The sequence below is a fragment of the Phoenix dactylifera genome, chromosome 5 (assembly GCF_009389715.1).
Source record: "Phoenix dactylifera cultivar Barhee BC4 chromosome 5, palm_55x_up_171113_PBpolish2nd_filt_p, whole genome shotgun sequence".
Lineage (NCBI taxonomy): Eukaryota > Viridiplantae > Streptophyta > Magnoliopsida > Arecales > Arecaceae > Phoenix > Phoenix dactylifera.
This window is the reverse complement of record NC_052396.1, coordinates 17,055,213-17,078,793: the sequence shown is the minus strand read 5'-3', so window position 1 is coordinate 17,078,793 and position 23,581 is coordinate 17,055,213. Positions and strand designations below refer to the sequence as shown.

At 40.3% G+C, this 23,581-nt stretch overlaps 1 protein-coding gene, 2 long non-coding RNA genes and 1 other non-coding gene across 5 annotated transcripts; 3 read left to right on the top strand and 1 right to left on the bottom strand.

Moving 5' to 3' along the window:
- The first annotated feature begins 1,162 nt into the window (after positions 1–1,162).
- LOC120110911 lies at positions 1,163–9,372 on the top strand. The gene is made up of 2 exons (XR_005512036.1): positions 1,163–1,337; positions 8,546–9,372. It is a non-coding gene; the product is annotated as an uncharacterized LOC120110911 (long non-coding RNA).
- On the top strand, positions 7,271–7,365 carry LOC120110961. Its single transcript, XR_005512080.1, has one exon. It is a non-coding gene; the product is annotated as a small nucleolar RNA snoR109 (small nucleolar RNA).
- Positions 9,373–11,930: 2,558 nt separating the features above from the next.
- LOC120110910 lies at positions 11,931–16,403 on the top strand. Of its 2 annotated transcripts, none has more exons than XR_005512034.1 (2): positions 11,931–12,277; positions 16,236–16,403. It is a non-coding gene; the product is annotated as an uncharacterized LOC120110910 (long non-coding RNA). The 2 variants fall into 2 exon arrangements; XR_005512035.1 differs by having other exon boundaries at positions 11,934–12,131.
- A 2,847-nt stretch (positions 16,404–19,250) lies between these two features.
- LOC103712453 (cytochrome P450 86B1) lies at positions 19,251–23,459 on the bottom strand. The gene is made up of 2 exons (XM_008798977.4): positions 22,127–23,459; positions 19,251–19,996 (listed from the first exon to the last, which is right to left on the bottom strand). Exons 1-2 carry the CDS (start codon positions 23,378–23,380, stop codon positions 19,610–19,612), a joined length of 1,641 nt encoding a protein of 546 aa, XP_008797199.1. The 5' UTR covers positions 23,381–23,459; the 3' UTR covers positions 19,251–19,609.
- Positions 23,460–23,581: the final 122 nt, after the last annotated feature.

Below are 23,581 nucleotides of genomic sequence, written 5' to 3'. Positions count from 1 at the left end.
AAGCAGGTACAGAGCATCTATATCAAATATTTGAGTATTCAAGATTGCAACCCAAATTTAATAGTTATTGCTACAACTATGATAGTTTGTAACTATGCTTCAGGCTTTATTTTTTTTTTCAACCTCCATTTGTTAACTCTTTTCCGCTCCTAGCAACCTTATTTATTTAAAATATAATAAAGAAACAGATGAATTTTAGGGCTCAGTAAGTAACCATGCACCACCTTATCGAATCAAGTATGAATTTTTTCATGCCAATGCATCATTTTAAAAAAATAACAGATATTCCAAAATAAACATTTTATAACACATATATTAAAACGGGTCATAAAGCAATGCATGCATAAATCATTTATTTTTCACAAATATAGTTTCAAGCTCATTTTGCATAAACCATTCTTCTTCCATTTAGCCATATCATTGTTCAAAATCTTGCTCATAGATTTTCGCGCTGCTATGGTCACTCTAATTCCGTGACAGGATCGTCTTCGTAATTGACAAGATTTCATAATTCATATTCGTTATAGTTGGAGGCTAGCTTCAAGATGTCGATTGGTCTCCATTTCTAGAGACGATCATAGCTATATAATAAAATATTTCATAATTTTTTATAAATCATATCTTTATAAATAGGTTGAAAATACTAAATAGCATCACAAAAGTTTAAAATGTATAACTATGCCAAATATGCAATTTTACTAAAGTATTCTAATCATGCCACATATATCATTTTCAAGCAATTTTTCATAAATCATATGTAAATCATTTACAACAAGTAATTAATAAAGATGCTATTTGGCCAAAAGTAAGGATCATTTTCAATCGTATACTTGATCCTAAATTTTTAAGAAAAATAGGATTCTTCAAGTCAAATATAATTCATAATTTTTCTATACTAAAAATTATTCAATAATTTTAAAACTAATAAGGTTTGTGCCAGGATCACTTACTTCTGTTCACCCAAAGATCCTTAGGTTCAACTGGGCAACTCCACCATACCTATCAATATCTAAAAAAATAAATTACTTACTATTTACTTTTTTTTTAATTTTAATTTATTTTATTTTATCTTTTATATATATATATATATATATATATATATATATATATATTCCCTTTTTTATTCTTTTCTTTTTCTTCTTTTCTCCTCCTTCATCCCCCCCTCCCCTCTTTTCTTCCCGTGAAACAGAAAGGAAAAGGGTTAAAGCCCCCCATCGAAGCACAAGGGAGGGGAAGGGGCCCAGGGCCAGTGGCGGCGCGACCAAGTGCCAACGGCGCCCGCGGCCGAGGGCCTGCGGCAATCGCGGCCAAGGGAAACGGCTGGGTGGATCCTCCAGGTATGTTTTTTTTCCTTTGCTTCTTTTTCTTCTCTCTCTTCTTTTTCTTCTTTTCCTTTATCCTGGTGGTCCCTTTGCCGGATCTTCTTTTCTTTTATCCCAATAGCCCTTTGCCGGATCCCGGCCATTACCAGTCGATCGGAAGGAGGGGAATGCATGGGAGGAAGTGGGAAGGAGACGGGAGACCTTACCTCACTCTGGCGAGGTGTTGCGATCCCGATCCCCCCGGCGGCACAGGCGAGGGCACATTGAGCCCAACAGATGAAGGAAGAGAGAGAGAGGAAGGGAGGAAGATGGGGAGGAAGGAGATGGGTGGAGGTGGAGTGGGGATAGGGGATTTTTATAAACCCCAGAGGGAGAGGATGAGCTCGGAAGAACGACCGTAATGCCCGGCCATTCGTCGATTACAACTGCCCAACGGCCACAGCAGCCGTTCGACAAGTTCGGGCAGGGGATTGTGATTCACGTACCCGAGTCTGGTTCTTACATTATTTCCTTCTTTAAAAAAAAAATTTATTCTCGAAATTCATATACCCGAGTCTTCAAAAAGTTGCGGATGCCTCGCACGCATTTCATCCTCGAGCTCCCAAATTGCCTCTCTTTCTGAATGGTTGCTCCACTGAATCTTTACGTAGGGACTAGTGCATCACCTCCAAACTTGCTCCTTGCAGTCAATGATGCATAAAGGGAACTCTTCATAAGTCAAATCTTCTTTAACTTGCAATGGCTCATACTCTACCACATGACTTGGATTCGGAACATACTTCCTCAAGAAAAAAATATTGAAAATATTATGTACACTGGATAGCTCTGGCGGCAAAGCTAGTTTGTAAGCAACCTCTCCTACTCTATTCAGAATCTTAAAGGGCCCAATGTAATGAGAACTCAGTTTACCATGCCTCCCAAATATCATAACACCTTTGAAGGTAAAACCTTCAAGAAAACAAAGTCGCCCTCTTGGAATTCCATTTCTCTTCTTTTCTTATCTACCCAACTCTTCTGTCTATCTTGAGTTGCTTTGAGCCTTTTCTTGATCAATGTAATTCTCTCTGGCATTTTGGACTAACTGAGGACCCAATAACTTCTTTTCTCCAACATCATTCCAATGCAGAGGAGACGTGCACCTCCTCCTATAAAGAGCTTTATATAGTGCCATCTTGATGCTAGATTGATAGCTATTATTATAGGCAAATTCCACCAAAACTATATACTATCCAAAAAACCTCCAAGATCAACTATACATGCCCTTAACATATCCTTCAAAGTCTGGATCATTCTTTCTGACTGACCAACGGTCTGAGGGTGAAAAGCAGTGCTGAACTTTAATTCAATTCCTATGGTATCTTGAAAACTTCTCTAAAATCTTGATACAAATAGTGGGTCCCGATCAGATATTATGCTTACCAGTACACCATGCAAGCGCACAATTTTAACAATATACATTTGTGCCAGTTTATCCAGCGGAGTGCCAACCTTGAAGGGTATGAAATGGGCTGACTTTGTGAGGTGGTCTACAATCACCAACACTGCATCATTCTTCTTAGCTGTCCTTGGAAGCCCAGTGATGAAATCCATAGTGATATGTTCCCATTTTCATTCCGGTATCTCCAATGGCTCCAACAAACTGGCAAGTCTTTGATGTTCAGCTTTCACTTACTGACATACCAAACACTGGGCTACAAATTTGGCTATTGCTCTTTTCACACCATTCCATCAAAGGTGCTCCTTTAAATCTCTATACATCTTTGTGATGCAAAGATGAATAGAAAAACGAGATCGGTGAGCTTCCTCTATAATTTCTTTCTTAATGATTGGGTCTCTTGGTACACATAATCTATTTCTAAATCATAAAATACCATTTGGGTGAATTCTGAGTTCGGGTTGCAATCCTTTTTCTACATCATTCTTGAGCTAACATAATTGGGCATCATTCTGTTGGGCAGTCTTTATCCTTTCTATCAAGGTTGGTTGCACCATCAAACTAGCTAACATACTCCTGTCGCCATTTGCAGTCACCTCGACATCTTGTCGAGATTTTTTAGAATTTGATCTTGAGTAGTAAGCAAAGCTGTTGTGCCCACAACTAACTTCTTACTTAGCACATCTGCCACCATATTAGCTTTTCTAGGATGGTATTTAATGCTCAGGTCATAATTCTTCAACAACTCAAGCCATCTTCAACGCCTCATATTTAGCTCCTTCTAAGTAAATAGGTACTTTAAGTTTTTGCGGTCAGTGAAAACTTCAAATAGCTCCCCATACAGGTAGCGCCACTAAATTTTTAAAGCGAAGACTTCCACTGCCAGCTCCAAATCATGCGTTGGATAGTTCTGCTCATAGGGCTTCAGTTGTCCAGAGGCATAAGCCACCACTTTATCATTTTACATCAATACACGATCCAACCCTTTTTTGAAGGCATCACTATAAATGGTGAAGCCCCCAGAACTGGTTGGTAGAGTGAGAATTAGAGCAGATAACAACCTTTGCTTTAACTCTTAAAAACTTCATTCACAATTCTTGTCCCATTCAAACTTTGCTCGTTTCTGGGTTAAGCGAGTTAGAGGAGCAGCAATCCAAGAAAATCCTTCCACAAACCTTCTATAGTAACTAGCCAAACCCAAGCAGCTTTTGATTTTAGTCACATTAGTAGGACGAGACTAGTTCACCACTGCTTCTATTTTCTTTGGATCAACTAAATTTTCTTCCTTAGAAATTACATGTCTGAGAAATGCAATGACATCCAACTAAAATTCACATTTGCTCAACTTGGCATAGAGCTTCTTCTTCTGAAGAATTTGCAGCACCACTCTCAAGTAATCCTCAAGTTCTTCCTTGCTTTAGAGTAGACTAATATATCGCCTATGAAAACAATAACAAACTGGTCCAAAAACTACTTGAAGATCCTATTCATCAAATCCATAAAGGCAACAGGTGCATTAGTTAGTCCGAAAGGCATAACTAAAAATTAATAATGGTCCTACCTGGTTCAAAATACAGTCTTATGCACATCCTCAGCTTTTATTTATAACTGATGATAACGAGACTGCAAATCTATTTTTAAGAAGACTTGAGCACCTTGCAGCTGATCAAACAGATCATCAATTCAAGTAGGAAATATTTATTATTCATAGTCACCTTGTTTAGCTCTCCATAATCAATACATAGCTGCAAGCTTCCATCTTTCATCTTTACAAATAAGACATGAGCTCCCCAAGGAAAAACACTCGGGCAAATTAATTTCTTCTCTAAAAGTTCCTATTGTTGGATCTTCAATTCTTGCAATTTTGCAGGGGCCATCCTATAAGGAGGCATGGAGATTGGTCCAACTCCCGGCATGACATCAATTTCAAAATCAATCTCCCTTTTAGGAGGTAGCTCGGGTAGCTCATTAGGAAAAACATATGAATATTCCTTAACAATGGAAATATCCTTTAACTCTACCTTCTTTTGAGTGTCCACCACATAGGCTAGATAGGCCTGGCACCCTTTTTTTAGGGTCTTCCTTGCACTCATAGCAGAAATAATGTGTAAAGAGGGCTTACACTGCATGGGTTTCTCTATGGGTGCCCTGCCTCGATAGAAAAAGTCTAGCTCACCCGACATCTGGAATACTACCCTTTTCCCATAGCAGTCAATACAGGCATGATATTTAGACAGTCAATTCATCCCAAGATTGACCTCAAAATCATGCATATCTAGTTGCACCAGGTCTGCTACTAATTCTTTTTTCCCTATCTGAATCATGCAATTCTTAAAAATAGAATCAACAACTACTATCTTCTTAAGAGAAGTAGCGACATGCAATAGCTCATCTAGTTTTTCAAGCATGCGATTCAAGGATACAGAGAACTTGAAGGATAAAAAAAATGCGTAGAGCCAGAGTCAAACAAGCTGAGTTGATGGAAATTATACCTGCCACCACTCCATCTCTGACACTAGTATCCTGCGGCGTCAGTTTGAAAACCCGTGCACTTCCTTTCTGTCTTTGATCGGCAAGTTTAGCAGGTCTAGAGTCATTCTTCTTCTTGTTCAAGGAGTCTCGTACCAAATGTCCTGACAGTCCACATACAAAGCAAGCTCCCATATTCCTAAGGCAAGGCCCAGCATGAAACTTGCCACAATAGTCACATGCTTCAAATTTCTTCTTCTTGTTCGGATTGCCTCCAAAATTCCTCGATCGACCATTCTGATTTTCTATCGTTTTGGGCCTCTTCTTGTCACCTATTTTTTTCTTTGATCTCTTCCATTTTGCTTCGACCTTCAGAGCTCTATCCAACACATCTTTATAACTACTGAAGAGGTGAGAGGACAACCGAGATCGAATTCCATATATTGGATCCTGTTCAAATATGTTTCTTTGCTTCTTTCACTACCAGAAAACACGCGTATAGTGACGGAAAATTAGTGACGGACCGTTATCAGTCACTATTTGTGACGGATTAGTGACCGACATAAATTTGGTCACCATGGTGTAAACTTAGTGACAGATTAGTGACAGGCCGGTCACAGAATGCGCGGGTAGGATGGGCGCCAAAACTTAGTGACCATCGTAGTGACGGAGTATCTGTCAGCAAAATGATAACCGAAATTGCAACCAGATAGTGACAAATTCAGCCGTCACAAATATCGTAACCTAAGTGTTTATAAATTTTTAAAAGATTATTTTTGGCAGTGACGGGTTATTGACAAAAATTTCCGTTACCAAATTTAAATTTTAATTCCAAAAATATTAAAAATATTATTTTTGAGTAATTCTAAATTAAAAAAAGATAAAAGGAGGAAAATCCAAAATGAAACTAAGTGTGTCCGCCGTCCCACCTAAATTCCTTCGATAACCCAAATTTCAATCGTTCTCCAGAAAACTCAAATTTCTTCTTCTCATTTTCAAATCTCATGGTGCCGGTCATGACCTATTTGCACCCCTACTGCTGCTTTCCTGCAATGGGATTGGATTTCGGAAGAAGGTCTGAGATTTTTTTTTGTCCTCGTGAGTGGGGAGCTGGGAGACATCAAGTTCGGTGCAATCGGCCTTATAGATAAAAAATAGTTTGATATGAAATTTGGCTTGCAGACCGACTTACCTCATTACTTCCCCATCAGCCCGGTCGAAGCACTTCCCCATCAGCCCGGTCGAACTTAAAACATTGGCTTCGTCCAGGGCTTCTGGCATCGCCGCTTCCCCTTTCTTGTCTCCCCTCTCCTCTCCTCTCCTCGACCTCCGCCCTCTCCTCTCCGGCTCCTCCTTGCCGACCATTTGTGCCTCCCCGTCGACGGTGACCACGGCTACATCACGCCCCCCGATCGGCCGATCCAACTCTCACCCGAGACAAGATCATCACGTCTACATCACCCCGTCGACGCCCCCCTTCTTCTTGCTCATCGGCTAGGGTTTTCAGAACCCACAACTGGTTCTTTCCCGAGCAAGGTAAACCCTAACCCCGTTTCTTTTTACCCCATGATAACAAAATAAAAGAAACGAAGAAGAGGAAGAGGAAGGGGGAAGGAACTTACCGAGGGTCTCCGCCTGTGGATCCAGCGCCGCGCTTGATCGCCGCCGTGGCCGCAGTTGTCGACGGCTGCGCTAGGGTTCTTCTTTCCCTCCTATCCGGGTTCTTTTCCTTCCCCTGCTGCAGGTAGGCAAGGCAGAGAGGGTCATTCCTCCCCCCTCTGCTGCGGGTAGTCCAGTCCCGATTGGCATTCTTCCTTCCCCTGTTGGTCGCGTTCTCTATGATGTTGAATTTTGTCCTCTCTCTCTCTCTCTCTCTCTCTCTCTTTCAGTATAGAGCTTATCCCTTCTTTTTCCTCTTGATTTTTGGGGTTTTCTTCGTTTTCTCCTGATATTATGTGGTAGATTTTATAATGGTGGTTTGGATTTGCGCTACAAGTACCAAGGTTAGGGTTTTGGGTTGCCCTAGTCTTGAAGTTGCCGGATCTGGCTGTAGCTATATGAATAAAGAGAAGAGGGAAGAAAACTGGTCGGCTTGCTCTCCTTATTGTTGGCAACCCGCTTACCAAGCTTCCCACATTAATTTGTTCTTAAAATGTAGCTTCCTATTTTATTCTTTTTTATTTTTTGTGAGAAGGGCAGAAGAAGGAGATGGTGCATGTGTTAGCCATTTTTAGAGGACCTTCTCACACATCAAGAGCTATCTATTTTCTTTGTTTTTTTAATGTTTTTATTAATTTTTCAAAGTGATGATATCTCGGCCATTATCCAGGCAAGATGTTTTTTAATTGCTGCAGATTGTGTCATCAATGCCTACATCTGAGTCTTATTTTCTTTTAATCTGTCGCTCTATTGTTCCATGCTGTTCTCTATAATCTCTCTAATTACTTTTTTGGTTGTGTATTGCTATGAAACTTTTTGGCCCTCCTATGTTTTGGACTTCACACCTAGGTGCAACCAGTTTGATCTGGGATTATGGCTGATATGCCACCCAAACAATAATGGATATTTTTCAGCTGTTAATTTATGTCTCCAGAAAATCAATAGTAACTTAACATATTCAATTTTACCATCAAATTAGAATGAGGTTGCAGAGCTTAATTACTGTAAAAAGAGCTTTATAAAGATTTTAAGTAGGTGATAGATATGTCTTTACCCTGTTGCTGATCATCATAAAGATTGAAAACATATGGTCCTGGTATTTTGGATTGGGCTTTCAATCTCAGGATCGAAATGACACAAAGTCTTGTACTGTAGCAAATTCTTGTATTTTGGATTGAACAGCCTCATTACTTGCAGCGTTCGAAGCGGCAATTTCTTTTAGGCGCTTCCATACAACTTCACGTTTTGACTTAATCTCCTTTTCTTTAGATTCATCTTCTTCAAACTTCTTCAAGCACTCCATGAATAGCCCAGGATCATGATCAAAAAATATCTTACGAACATTTAGCGTGAGGCTCTGAACAGCTTGGTTCCAGTGAGACTTTGTATTTCTCTCCAAAGCAGGGAAGATAATTGGTAAAATCGCCTTACAGTTTTATTTTGTTTAGTCTTTATTAACATCTTGTAAGGACTGAATTTGCTTTTAGTATCGGTGGGCGGGTACTTGATAAGTATCGTAGTGCACTTAAACTGAATATTGCCGAGGCCTTGATTTGTACTCAAGATTGGGTGTTGGAAAAGAAAGGTATATGTTTTATTAATTATATTTCTATTATTTTTTGAATAATTTATTATTAATTATTGCAATATTTCAATGTAGATGTTGAGGATGCCAAGTTAGATGAGATTGTAGAAGATGTCGTAAACTCAAGTTTCTACAATGAAACTCAATCAACTCAATGCTCGGCCAATGATGAATCCAATTCATAGTGAGATGAATCATGATCATGGGATACTCCCTTTTGGTTTTGGTTTAAATATGGATGTTGTTATAGTTTGGGACTTTTTTAGTTTTGCTTTGACTATGGATGTTGTCATTGGTTATTGTAATTTTGGTTAAAATTTTAGCTTCTCAGGTATGCCCTCATCTAATGTCACTCTTAACTTTTGCTCATGTTTTTATATTTCTGTAAGTAACTATGAACTGAATTGTAATGCTTTCTTTTTAACTTCAGATGGGATATGCTTTGCTAAAGGAAACAGGTTAAGGGAAACAAAAGGGGCAATGCTCTCTCTCTCTCTCTATTTTTTTTTTTGCCCCTCTGATGAATGGAATGAAACAGGTTAAAGGAAACAACAAGGGGCAATGCAAAAGCAAAGGGTCAAAGCATACTGCTGGCTTTCTATCTGAACGAGTACAAGTTCTTATTCCGACTCCTTCCCGGTTGACAGAGTTGAAGTCATTTATGTCAGTCCATTGGAATCATATACTGACGACATTTATATATGTCTCTTGTATTCTGAAAAGAGAGATGCTGAATGAAAAGCTTTCAGCAGAACACTTCCATTGTTTTGTTTATGCATATGACTGGATGAGGCTCTAGCTTGTATTTTTCTTTTATTATGAGCCAATCAATGTACCAAATATACCAGATTATTGGAATGTGACCAGTGACCAAATTTGGTTACTGAATAGTTTACCAAGTATTGTGACGAGCTAATATAAACTTAGTGACAGGATTTTGGTTTCTAAAAATTGATTTTGCTCAGTGAGTCAGTAACGGAATTAGTGACAAATTTAGTGACAAAATTTGTGACCATGTCTGTGACGACTAAATCTGTCACTGAAGGTTGTGACAAATCAGTGACCAAATTTGTGACCGAATTCTGTGACAAAATCAGTGACCAAGTTATCTTCGTCACTAACTCAATGACTGGTTAGTGACGGAAAATACGTAATTTTTTAAATATTTAATTTTTGGATTTGTAACGGCTTAGTGACGGCGGTTCTGTCACGGAGTTTAGTGACGGGAATCGCCGCCGTCATTGAGAATTTAGTGACGCGTGTTTTTGTAACTAATTTCGTGACGGGAGCTCCGGTCACAAATTCCGTATTAGTAACCGGAAACACGGTATAGTGACGGAAATCTCCGTCACTATACGCGTGTTTTCTGGTAGTGTTTCAAACTCCATGAGCTAGGGACAGAATCGGCCTAACTCATTGAATTTATTTGCATGCTCCAATTCTGTCATGTCATCCGTCTGCCTCAAAGACAAGAACTCGTTCTCTTTTGCTAATCTTACTGACTTAGAAAAATATTGTTCATAGAATGTTTTCTTGAACTCATCCCATGTGGTCATCCTCATTCTCATTTGCAGCTTTCATAGCCGTCCACCAAAACTCTCCATTTTCTCTCAACATTGGTCTAGCCATCCTGACCTTCACACTCTCAGGATACTGTAGTGCATCGAATATTTTCTCCATCTCTCGAATCTAGGTCTTTACGGATAGAGAATCAGCTTTACTCTCGAATATGGGTGAGTTGGGCTTCCTAAATCTCTCGTAATAGGACACCATAGGTGGTGCAGATCGGGAATCGACCTGTATCTGCTGCTGCTGCTGAGGGAGCCAAGCACCACCTGGCATACTCCAACAATGTCTGTCTGGGTGGCTACCGCGCTTGGAGCTTGCTCAATAGGCTGGTTGGCACCTCCTTTCATAGTCACTCTCGCTCCTCTCTTCCTAGCAGCAAAATTTGCCAAGACTTTCTTTTCTCTATTGCTCATTATCACTTATCAAAATACTAATATTCATCAATCTTCATGGTCGATCAATAGTATAATTAAGAAAATCTATCTTTTCTTATTCAACTACGCGGAACCTAACTAAACGAGACCTAACTACCTATTGCTAAACTTTAAGTTTTACCCATGATCAAACCTATTGCTCTGGTACCATATTTGTCATGACTCAAATTTAGAGCTTGTTTTGTTGCGCCCCAAATCTAGAGCGTCGCATGGCCATTCTACTATAGAGTATTATCCACAATAACACGAAGCCCATGATAACAATATTCTTTCTTGTAGCAAGATAAAATTTGTTCAATTTTATTTGCTAATCAAAAGAAAGTAGGTACAGATCATCTATATCAAATATTTGAGTATTCAAGACTACAACCCAAATTTAATAGTCATTGCTACAATTATAATAGCTTGTAATTATGCTTCAAGCTTTATTTTGTTTTCAACCTCCATTCATTTATTCTTTCCAGTTATTAGCAACCTTATTTATCTAAAAAAGAACATAAAGAGATAGATGAGCTTTAGGGCTCAGTAAGTAACCAAGCGCACCTTACCGAATCAAGCATGAGTTTTTTCATGTTAATGTATCATTTAAGAAAAATAACAGATATTCCAAAATATATATTTTATAACATATATATTAAAACAGGTCATAAAACAATGCATGCATAAATCATTTATTTTTCACAAACATGGTTTCAAGTTCATTTGGCATAAATTATTCTTCTGCCATTTAGCCATATCATTGTTCAAAACCTTGCTCATAGATTTTTGTGCTGCTATGGTCACTATAATCCTGTGACAGGGCCGCCTTTGTAACTGACAAGATTTCATAATTCATATTCATTACCCACTTTAACCCATTGGCAAAGGGCCATTTTTGTTGGATGCTAGCTCCAGGATATCTATTGGCCTCCATTTCTAGAGGCGGTCACAGCTATCTGAGAGTTTGTAAAATATTTTATAATTTTTCATAAATCATATATTTATAAATAGGTTGAAAATGCTAAATGGCATAGCAAAAGTTTAAAATACACAGCTATGCCGACTATGCAATTTTACTAAAGTATTCTAATCATGCCACATATATCATTTTCATGCAATTTTTTATAAATCATATGTAAATCATTTACAACAAGTATTTAGTAAAGATGCTATTTGGCCAAAAGTAAGGATCATTTTCAATCGTATGCTTAATCCTAATTTTTTTTAAAAAAATTGGATCCATCATATCAAATATAATTCATAATTTTTCTATAGTAAAAATTATTGAATAATTTTAACACTAATAAAGTTTGTGCCAAGGTCACTTACTTCTGTTTACCCAAAGATCCCTAGATTTGGTTGGGCAACTCTACTGTACCGATCAGTACCATAAAAAATAAATTACTTGTTATTCACTCTCTTTTTTTTAATTTATTATAGTTTATCTTATATATATATACACACACATTTTCATTTCTTCTTCTTCTTTTTTCTTCTTTTCTTCTCCTTCGTTGCCCTCCCCACTTTTCTTCCCGTGAAAGGGTCAGACCCCCCCATCGAAGCACAGGAGAGGGGAAGGGGCCTAGGGCCAGCAACGGTATGGCCAAGGGCCAGCGGCGCCCGCGGCCAAGGGCTTGTGGCGACCGTAACCAAGGGCAATGGCTGGGTAAATCCTCTTGGTATGTTTTTTTCCATTTTCTTCTTCTTCTTCTTCTTTTTCTGCTTCTTCTTTTTCCTTATCTCAGTGGCTCCTTTGCCGGATCTGCGGCCGAGGGCCTGCGGCGATCGCGGCCGAGGGCTTGCGGCGACTGCAGATCGGCCACCGGTAACTCCCTCCCTCTTCTTCTTCTTCTTCTTCTTCTTCTTGTTTTTTCTTATCCCAGCTGCCCTTTGCCGGATCCCGGCCATTGTCGATCAATCGAAAGGAGGGGGAGGAAGTGGGAAGGAGACGGGAGACCCTAACTCGCTCCGACGAGGCGTTGCGATCCCGATCCCCCTGGTGGCACATGTGAGGGCACAGTGAGCCCAAGCTGCCCAACAGATGAAGGAAGAGAGAGGGAGGAAGAGAGGAAGATGGGGAGGAAGGAGATGGGTGGAGGTGGAGTGGGATCGGGGGTTCTCATAACCCCGAGAGGGAGAGGATGAGCTCGGATGAATGGTCGTAATGGCCTAGCTGCCCTGGTTCTTCCATTGTTGATGAAGCCGCTGGTAGAATCTAGTATTGAGTAGAGAATTTGGTTTTAAGATGCTTGCATGTGTTATCATAGAAGGCTTTGCTGATGGGTACAAGGAGTTATGGTATAGAAAGATCCGAAGAAGATAGTGGAGTTGATTCTATTCATAAAGATGCTAGCTTGGAGATTCTATTTATAGGGATGTTGACTCTAGGTCCTCTAATTTGTTGTAACTTGGAGTTCGTCATAAAAAAAAAAAAAAGTAGATTTGGAATTGTCTAGTTGAATTGTCAGGAAACTTAGGGTTAACTCGATTTAGATTAGTTCTAGATTTATTTGGGTTCTAAATGCGTGGTGAAGCCTATGCAATAACTTCAAGCTAACAATAGGCTTAAGAATTAATCATGACAAATGTGCTAGTTCTATTTGAAAATTTAAAATTTTGGATCTTCTTAGTTCTAACTCAAAGTGGTATTTTGGGCGGAAATTGTTTAGTGAACCTAGAGAATTTGGTGTGTTTAGATTAGAATGTGCGGTGAAAGTATGATGGTTTGAGTTATTTTGAAACTGGTTAGAAATACTAATTCTTGATCCAAAAGATACTATGATAGAAGAGTTGAGTTATTTATCTACTAAAGGATGATTTTATTGATAAAGCGAAGTAGAATGTTGTTAATTCTTTGGCTAATTTGGATGTAGCTTTGCAATTTTTACTAGTGGGTTCTCCTATTATAAATAATGCCAGGAAGAACTTTGAGCATCTCAAAATTTAGGGGTAACAGATTGATGATCATTTGGCCGAGCTCGAATGTAGAATGTTTTGGCAAAGTTCTTCTTTTTGTAGCTCTGATATTGTTACTCCATTTGCTTGAAGGGCTTGAGGTTTTCCTAAGATAAAAGTTTAATCAATAAATTATAGGAGAAGTTAAGAGAAGAAAGAAGGCTGTAGATCATGATGAGCATCTAATGTTCAAGCCTTCTTCTATTTTTGTTAAGAGTGAATTGGGCCGATTATGATTTCTATGTAGAATTAATCAAGAACAATTAATGTTGTGGGCAATGAATTACGGTATTTTAATCTAAGGTTAAAGGTTGGTGTTGTTTTGAAAGGGATAAGGAGAACTTGATATGTATTGTGGTGGAAGTTTAGAGATGCCATATAATTCTTTATGTTAAGATCTTGTGAACCAAGCACTCTAAGAGGAAGACTATTTGGGAGCTTAAGGAAGATGTAAAGGTTGCAAACTTTCAAAGTTTGAGCATTAAGTTAATTTGGAGGACAATTATTTTGAGGGGGAAGAGAGTGTGATGTCCGGTGCTTTGGCTGGCCCAACACCTGAGTCAGGCCTGATCCATTGATATCTGGGACGGCTCAAGAGAAAAAAAAGGGAAAGGGGATGAAGTTCCTTTGTTTTTAAGTGGGAAGAGGAAACCGACTCCGGCTCCTCTTCGACTTCGTCGGAGGTGGGAAACCTTAGCCTCCATCACCTATAAAGGCCTCTTCTCTCTTCCCTCTTCCACACACCCGCACCACCAAACGCCGGCACCTTCCTCTCTTCTTCTCCCTCCCGATTTCCCTACACCCGCTTCACCATGCAAGCTCTAAACTTCGCCGAAGTTGAGGCATCGTCACCTTCCTCTCTGCTTTCGTCTATCTCCTGTAGCCATCATCAATAGCAATTTTTCCTTGAATCCCTGGGATTCAACCAGATTCCTCTTCCCCTGTTTTGGTTTCTTATCACCTCCTATGCCGTGATTCAAAGATGGGGTCCTCGCCGGAGCTTTAGTCGAGCTCTCGGTCACCCCCCCATGGTCGGTAATAGAGCCATTGCCGGCCGGTAAGCCTGGTTGCTCTATCTTCCCTTGTTTTGAGCCGATCCATGGTCGGCTCCTTTATTCTTTCTTGACCGCCGACCAACGTGGGTGTTGATAATGTCATGGTCGTCGCTGGAGGCCGGACATTAGGTTGTCACCGCCGCCATTGCCGACCGTCGGGGCCACCTCCGTTCCCATCAACCACAAGCCTCCCCTATTTTAGAAAGGATGGAGTTTCCTCTCTCTTTTCTTCATCTATCTCTTCTCTCTCTTCCTTTCTCTCTCCCTATGCTTCAAAGTGGACCCAGAAGAGAATCTTTTTTCTCTCCGTTGTTCCTTTCCGCGCTCTTTCGTCAACCCCGTAGAGAGTCTTGGACTAACATCGTTGGGATCACTCTTTCGTCAACACTCCTAACTCTTGTTTCATGATTTGACTGGTTAAACTAGCCAGATTCGATCAATCCGAGTCGTCTAATGTTACTATTTGTTGGCCCTGTTCTTCCTCCACTCAACTTTTGTCGGCCCTCTAACATCTGACATGTTACTCTTGCTTTGATTGGTGGCCGATCTCTTAATTAGATGAATTGGATACATGCTGGCTAAGTCTGCTTGCTCCGCACCTTCATTCAGTGGGCCTCATTTTTCTTCTTGCGCAAAATCTATTTTCATGGTTGACATTGGTTTAATATGTGGCCATACTCATTTGGACAAAAAGAAGCCTAACAGGAATTTTATACTCTAGTTCTTCAATCAAGGTAGAATCTAAATTTCTTATTTATTTATTTATTTAATCTTAAGTTACATAGGATAGGAAAATTAGATGTAAGTGTAATTCAAATATTAGAGCTTCGAAGTTAAGAAACTATCAATGATGTATTTATTTCTTATGCTAATGTTTGGTCAAGTATGAGTTGGATTTATATTGATTGATTGGACATGCTAGGCATAGACTAGTAGACATTGCGACCGAGTTTGTCATCAATAGAGGTAACAATTTTTGCACTTGATCACCAATATATATACATATTTATTGATTTATACCACTAGTTTTGTATCGTGAGGTTTATGCCTATAGATTTGGTTTGGCATGAGATGTTTGGTTTATATGATTTTCGGTATGAACTTAATATGTGTTTATTATATGTGTTAACTATTGGAGATATGATTATATGAATTATGATTCTATCTATCTGGATATAAGGAATGCACTGTTTAATTAAAATTGATTTGATAAGAATAATGCATAATAATCAGACGAATAAGAATTGATTTGGACTAATCTTCGTTAGCCTCTACGGGCTTATACATAGGACAGCCTCCACGAACTTATATGTGGGATAGCCTCTACGGGCTTATGCACGGGACAGCCTCCATATGCTTATACGTATGATAGTCTCCACAGGCTTACGCGTGGAAACTTTGTTTATCAATCATGGACCAGGATATGATCATGGTTATCCAAAGCCGAAAAGTAATTATTTTCGAAACTGAAATTAAAATAATAAGAAACGGATGATAAGAAACATGAAACCAATGTTGAATAAAAGATTTTTATTTGTTGATATATTGTGATATATCTATTTTGATAGGCTGGATATTTGATGTATATTTATTTGGATATTTGTCGGTTTAATTTAGTTATACTTGATGTTTGAAAAATGATTTCATAATTTATGTTTTATTTTGTTATCGCTTATTGTTATTTTCAAATTATATTATTATAATGATGTAAACATGTGGAGATTCTTACTGGGCTATAAAGCTCACACTATCTTTCCTCTTTTTCTTTCAAAGTTGCAAGATGCCTACTCATGGATAGGTCGGGCATGGAGCTTGAGCGATGGAGTCTTTAGTTAGTTAGTTTATTCTCTGATGCCAAACGAATAGTTGATTATCTTATAAATGAATCAGTTTGATTATTCGAATATGGTGGATTTATTAGTTGGATTTTGTGGCTATTAATTGTTGAGTTATTAGATATTTATTTGGCCTAGGCTTTTCATGATCTCTAGGGCATTACTCTAGGGTTCATGCAGCAATATCACGTGGTCGACCCAGGTAACGGGTTTGGGGCGTGACACCTAGTAAGCTAAATAACCATAACATTGTCCCACTATGTCCTTAAAAAGGCCATGTTAAGCTAGAAATTAATGGAGGTATTAGCTTGTAGCAGCAACTAGTTGCCTGAGAAGTATATCAGCGCCAAGTAACAATCTTCATTCATGCCTCACAATTTGATGCAATTGTCTACCATGAGGTCTCTGATATACCTCTTGGTTCTAATTTTCTTTGTCTTTTCCTACAGTGAAGGCCTATTAAGCTACATGAAGAGAACATTCACAAGGCATACTCAGCTTGAGTTGAAAAGTATTAGCCTGTGCCTGCAACTGGGTTTGGCTGAAAAGATACTAGGGACAATGTATAGTTAGTTATTCCTTGCAATTTGTTATAAAGTTTATTGTGCATCCGGGCCTCGTTCCTCTTCTAGACTTCTATCTAGTCCTGCAATGGAGGTTTCCTAAATTAAATAGCTGGAACATTTCAGGCCTGTTTGGGTATCAGAATCTCATAATCCGAGAATGCTATCTTTCCCCAGGCAAAACAGAAAAAAAGGTTATCCGCTAGGTAGGAAAGGCTCCAAGAAAAATAAAAAATTACTATAGTTTAAGAAGGTTATCAGCAGGATCAAAGGCGATGAGATTTCAGCCAATATTTCTCCATCCTATTTCTCAAGAAGGTTTATGTTCAATGCTGATCGAAGGCTTGAACAATCTCCATCAATTTGAATCAAACTCAGTTTCTAGATGAAACCTTCTAACAATTTCAAATCCCAAAGTAATCCATATTAACCAGTCCCTGTCTAAACTTTACAAATATTTCTTATACATCCATCATATGGTTTGATCTTTGCCCACACATCCTTACCTGACCCAACATAACGTGGTCTAGCCAGATGGTGTTTGGTTGAAAAGGTAGCATTTGGATTAGTTTGAGTTCCTCTTGAGCTTTATGGTTGGAAAGATTACTAAAGATTTGTTTAGATATTCCTACAGGATCGGACCGTAAATGCTATACAAATGGAGCTTATTGGCCCATCCGTTTTGTATTTTCCAATAGCATGTCCAAATCCAACTTAGATCCTAGCCTTTGAAAGTCCAGATCCAAGCCTTTGGACTGCAAAAAGTTTTTTTTTTTTTTTTTTCTTTAGAGATATTCAAACATGCACTATCTTCAACGGACTGACCTATCTAATCTTTGATTTATTTGATTGTGAAATGAAACAAGATTAGCTGACCATATTGCTCATAGTCATCGAAAGAGCTAGTGGTGATGGACATGCACAGCTAACTTCTTATAATAACGTTACGTAACCTCATACATATCGATTCCATCATTTTCGTATAATTAACTTAAAAAGCGAAAGAAGCGTAAGCAAAAAGGACTTTTGGTTGCCTGGTAGGAACCTCTCTTCCCGAGATGTGGTCGACATTTGAAACGAAGATAGATTTTTTTCTTTGGTTTATAAAAAAAGGGATAAACCAAAGGAACAATTCAATGCATCATAAAAAAACCCACCCCGGGATGCCTTTGCATCCTTATCCTCGTTGTTTGGTCCAAGCTCCATAGAGCATGCCTTGATAATAGAAATTTCAGAAAGAAACCTTCCAATTTAAATCTTCAAGCCTTAGAAGCCATACTTTATGCACATAGTTGCGAATAGATTGACAGGTTGAGTTGGGCTTTCTAAGTTGTGTTGCACCTCGGGTTGTATTCCTTTTTATTTAGATGCAAAAGTAAAAAAAAGGGGCTGACCTACTCACAACCATAATGATATGTTTTTCCTACAAAATAATGAAGGATATGCAACTAATATCTCAATATGTGCTATGCCCATGAATGTAACGGGGAAGAAATCAAGGTGTCAAAGACTGTCTCTCTCACGTGGAGTTGAACGAGCCAAAACCCAAATATTAGCATTACATAATAGAGTACATGATTTGATTTGTATCTTCTAATTTTTATTTATCATTCTCTAGTGGTTGAATCTCAACCGTAAAGTTTTGATTAAAAAAAAAAAAAACTCGGCCATCAGATAGAAAACAAGCAACATGGTAGTTGGGTTAGAAACACAGGTTATTAATTTAGCATGATGTGGAGGGGAGTGGGCCTGATATTAATCTCTCACTTCATCTATTAAATCTTCACCGAAGAAATTATACCCTATACCATATTATTGTGGACCATGCCAATCATCTCGTCTTCTTTCTGTAGGCTCTATTTATCAAACACTTATCTTGGTGATTGGCCCACAGCAAGAAAATAAGGTAATTGGCACAGTGCAAGGCCACCTAAGTTCATGTAGGGTAGGGTACAATTTCTCATCTTCATTGAGTTGCCAAGACCAAAGATAGCACATCCAGCCTCCACATTCCCTCTCTCTTCCTCTCTTTCCTGCTTTGCTCCAACGGACAATCCTCTTTACCACCCATTGTTTTTTTTTTTTGGGGTAAAAAACGACATTCATATAGCTCTTACATGGATACAACCAGCTAAGTTAGAAAAAATAAATTGATACAAAGAAAGTGGGATCTCCGCTACACTAATCCAAATGATCTTACCAGAGTGCCGAGCAAAATAGGAGGCGACCCAATCAGTAGCTTTGTTCGCCTTCCGATACACATGTGCCGCCTAGAAGGAGATCATTTGGATCTCCAAGCGCCAGCACGTGCCCATGCATGCATCCAAGAGATAGAGATAGATATACACACAGAGGGGATTGAGGTGATAAGAATGAGGAATTAAGCGATATTTATTTAATATATGAGGTTTTACTTTGAATAATTCATTAAAAACGTTATAGCTTTTACTTGAGGTACAATTGGTTTACAAGAGTAGATTGGAGCCATCCATAAAACATATGGTTGGCTTCAAAAAAGTATAGAATACTGAAAGAAAAGCCTTACCGTAAAACTATGGAACTTGACGATATCAGTTTCGTCACATCAAACAATAAACAAAAAAGAAAAAGTTCCCACCGGGAGGCTTTTGCACATGATGACATCTTCTATCCTACTAATTCAATACCCATGTATCTTAAAAACAGATCAAAGTAGAACCTTAATACGGCTTTCTGATTTAAGCCTTTGAAGCTTCACCTCATTTATTTACTATTTTAAAAGCTTGGTGTCATTCCTTCTGGAGAGAGTCACCTTCAAGCCGTGCTTCATGTACATGGTTAGCGCCAACTTGGGGGCCACTGGGTGGTTCTCGACCACCTTTACATGGTATCGATAGAGGATGGAAGCTGCGGCAAACTTCATCTGATAGTATGCAAAGTCCTTCCCCAGGCACAGCCTCGGTCCGCCATTGAAGGCAGCAAATTTGTATGCAGACTCGCTCATGAAGCGGCCATCCCTGAGCCACCTCTCTGGCTTGTAGTCCCTGCAGTCCGTCCCCCATATGCTCTCCATTCTCCCCATAGAGTAGATGGCATACAGAACCTTCGTTCCTTTCTTCAGTACAGTACCATCAGGAAATACATCATCCTCTACAACCTAAGCCAACACATACACGCATATCATTACATTGCAAATTAATGGTTTTGTTCAAACTTGGCAATTCCATAATTTACAAGTATAGATTGTGAAGTGTTCGCATAATAAGGTAATTGTGGAGAAAGTTCATCTTCAAAAGATACCAAATTTTCGTAAATTATTAGAATTATGTAGTTTCAAGGTTATCTATTGCTCTTCGAGGACCATGCAGAATGGGAAAAAAAGAAAAATATAACTCATGCAAACCAAAATGCATGCAATAATTGTTATGTTTGATTTGGTGGCAAGTCATCTTTGTTTCATAAATTAATAAGCACCCTTCAGAAGTTCAGCTGAGCATCACAGCCGATAGCAGCTTTGCACACGAGCAAGACGGGTGCCATGCATAGGATAAGACCAAAGTTCAGGTTAGGTAGAACAGATAATCACAATAATTAATGAGGTGCAAGCGGCTTATTTAATTGGTTCAAGTATAAAAAGGTCTTAGATGGACCAACCCATAGGACTTGAGGTTTTACTTTTATTGCCCATGTTTTAAGGTGTAAGGAAGGCCCGGCCTCCTGTCTTCGACTGTGATGCTTCACTTACAATAATTATAATTCTCTTGACTAAGGGCTTGGAACTGTCTAAAGATTAAAACGTTTAACTAAAGAAATAATTAAACAGTCAACTACCATAAATCTTCTGCAATTACTTTTGCTATGTGCCGCTTGCGCATTGGATATATGTAATCTTGTCCGACGAATGGATTAAACAAGCTGATTCTTCTTGAGAAAAACCTCCTTTTCCTAACACAAGAAGCAGTTATTTAAGTGAAAAAAGATATGTGCTCCCAGGCGAGGCCTCTTGGGCACTGATGTCGCCCAACCTAGAAGATTAAGTTCATCTCATCCTTAATACCCAGGGTGGAGAAATGATCTAGAGGACTTAACGTAAGAATTGAAGAACAAGGCCAAGAAGCTGCTTTCGGAAGTTAAATTGGGTGATACCTCGTTATTGATGTTTGTAATATTCCTCGTGCAACAAGGGTTAGGTCACCGCCGTTTAAGAAACTTTTCTAATAGAGAACTTGGAAGAAACTGGATGAAGGGCCCCACGATTTGAGCGCTGGGAACTCCCTCAAAGGTGAGAGCACAGGTGGCCTAACCATGTTCTATAGCGTAATTATACTTGGGACGGTTGTTGGTTTAGTATCGCTCTAACCACATAATGCCCGGTGCACTTGTCACCAACTGGAGCTAGTTTTGACTTGTCTAACTTGATGTGATGCAATATTGATCGATACTAATGTGTCTGGAAGCATCAATCTTCAAATTCTTAATGGACACTGACTTGGAGTATTATTATTATTATTCATAGGCAGTGACTTGGTGAGCAACTTTGTAAGACGTGTACAATGATGTGAGCATGCACTATCAACGATGAATTCTCCTCCTTTGGATGGAGTTGGATATGCCCCATCAGAAAGAAGTGCTACTACTGGCAGTGGCTGTCATACACTTGTACCTTGAGATGTGCATGCCAACCATAGCACTTTCTTTCGAGCTTGAAATCCATGTCAATGACATCCCCACCTAGGAAATTCTCTCTCTCTCTCTCTCTCTCTCTGTATGTATATATATATGTATGTATGTATATGTAAGTATGTATGTATTTATGTATCTATATGTAGTTGGTATCTTCAGCACAAATTAGTTTCAACTACCAAACGACGCAACTAAGCACGGAACCTTCTTGCATGCTTCGTATGGTACTGGTATTTTTATGTGGGAAAAGAAAAAAAGAAAAGAAGAAGAAGAAGAACATGAACGAGTGTCATGATCCTATCAACATATCACGTCCTTTACATGCACATAAATCAGTACATCGACACAAAAAATCCATGTCTGCACATCCATAACCTCTCTCCGATTTCTATAATATAGATAGATGGCTATTTCTATGCGCACGCATGCATGCCTATGAAGGAAGCCAAGCATACACCAAATTAGATATAAATAATGAAGACGTAAAGCATCATCCAGCCAACTCAATATCAACATTAATATCGATAGGAAATAGAAAACAACTCATGATACGTGTGCGTGTTAGTGCAGTGTGCCCAAAAATCAACTGCTAGCACGTACGTACCTCCTTGTGATCCACCGGCACCGACGGATACAGGCGTAGAGCCTCCGACAGAGCCGCCTGTAGATACTCCATCCTCTTCACCTCCTCCGGCTTGAACACCAAATCCTTCTCTCCTTCGACCCCCTCGCCGTTATATCCTCTCTCCTCCAGAATCTTCCTAAGCTCCCCAAGAATCCGGTCCTCCACCTCCGGGTACCGGTTCAAGAGCCAGAAGAACCAGGCCAGCGCCACCGACGACGTGTCCCTTCCGGCGAGTATAAAATTCACGCACACATCCCTCAGAAACCCGTCGGAGAACGCCGTCCCGTCGTCGTCCTTGACCCTCATGAAGACGGTCAATAGGTCGGACCTCGCCGGCTTCTTGTCGTCGCCGGACTCCAGCGACAGCTCCTTCTTCCTCGTCCGAATGACCTCGTAGGCGAACTCGTCGACGCGCTTCAGCGACCGCTTGAGCCTCCTCTCGTTCCCGAGGTCGAGGAAGCGCAGAGCCTTCCATATGGCGGTCGGCGTGACGAATCGGATAATCGTGGCCTCGGTCGCATCCTCGAAGGCGCGAGCGAAGGGGATCTCCGGCAGCCCGGGGCTGAGGCACCCCGGGTCGACGCCGAAGGCGATCATGCACACGTTGTCGAAGGTCAGCCGCAGCAGCAGGTCCTGGAGGTCGATCGGCGTACGGTTGTTGTGGGCGGACTCCAGCACCGGGAGGAGTCTCGAGTGGACGAGCTCGTAGAGGGATCGGACCGTCATGGACCGGAACTCGGCGGAGTGGAATTCGAGGCTTGCTATCTTCCTCTGGCGCCGCCACACCTCGTCGTCGGCGCTGAAGATGCCGTCGCCGAGGAGGTCGCGGACGGTGCTCCGGAAGTACCCGCCTTTGGGGAAGTTAGAGAACTTGGTCTTGAGGAGATGCTCCAGGTTGCGGGGGTCCGCAGTGACGACGCACTGGAGGTTGGTGAACCACGGGCCGCGGAAGATGAACGTGCCGCCGAGCCCGTCGAGCACGCCGGTGATCCACTCATACATGTCGTGGCGGAGACCGAGGATGAGCGACGGCAGCATGCCGACGAAGGGCCATACGGCGAGGCCCTGCCGCTTGCTCTGCCGCAAGGCATGCAACGTTACGAACATCGACAGGGCGAGGAGCAGCTCGAGGACTTGGATCTCCGCCGGCAAGAGCCAGAGGAAGCCGAGGTTGGTGGTGGAGGCACTTCGGCCATTGGAGAGGGTGGCGGTGGTTTGGTTGCCGGAGTTCATGGTGTTGTTAGAATGAAACGAAGAGATGTGAGGGAGTGAAGGAGAAGTGCATGGTGCGGGTTGTGAGGGTTGGGGGTCAGCTGCTGTTATAAGGACTTGGGGTGGGGTGTTTCGTGGAGTGGCTGCGTCTTTTGGGCCGCTTGATTTGGTGAGCGGAAAGCGGCAGGGAGGGACTGGGGTTGATTTCGGCTTTTCCACCGA

Bases quoted from the DNA above. Each gene is read 5' to 3' on its own strand.
- LOC103712453 (XM_008798977.4), bottom strand. From the start codon at position 23,380: ATGAACTCCGGCAACCAAACCACCGCCACCCTCTCCAATGGCCGAAGT. The intron at 19,997-22,126 runs GTACGTACGTGC...GTGTTGGCTTAG, and splicing joins TGCCGGTGGATCACAAGGAG to GTTGTAGAGGATGATGTATT.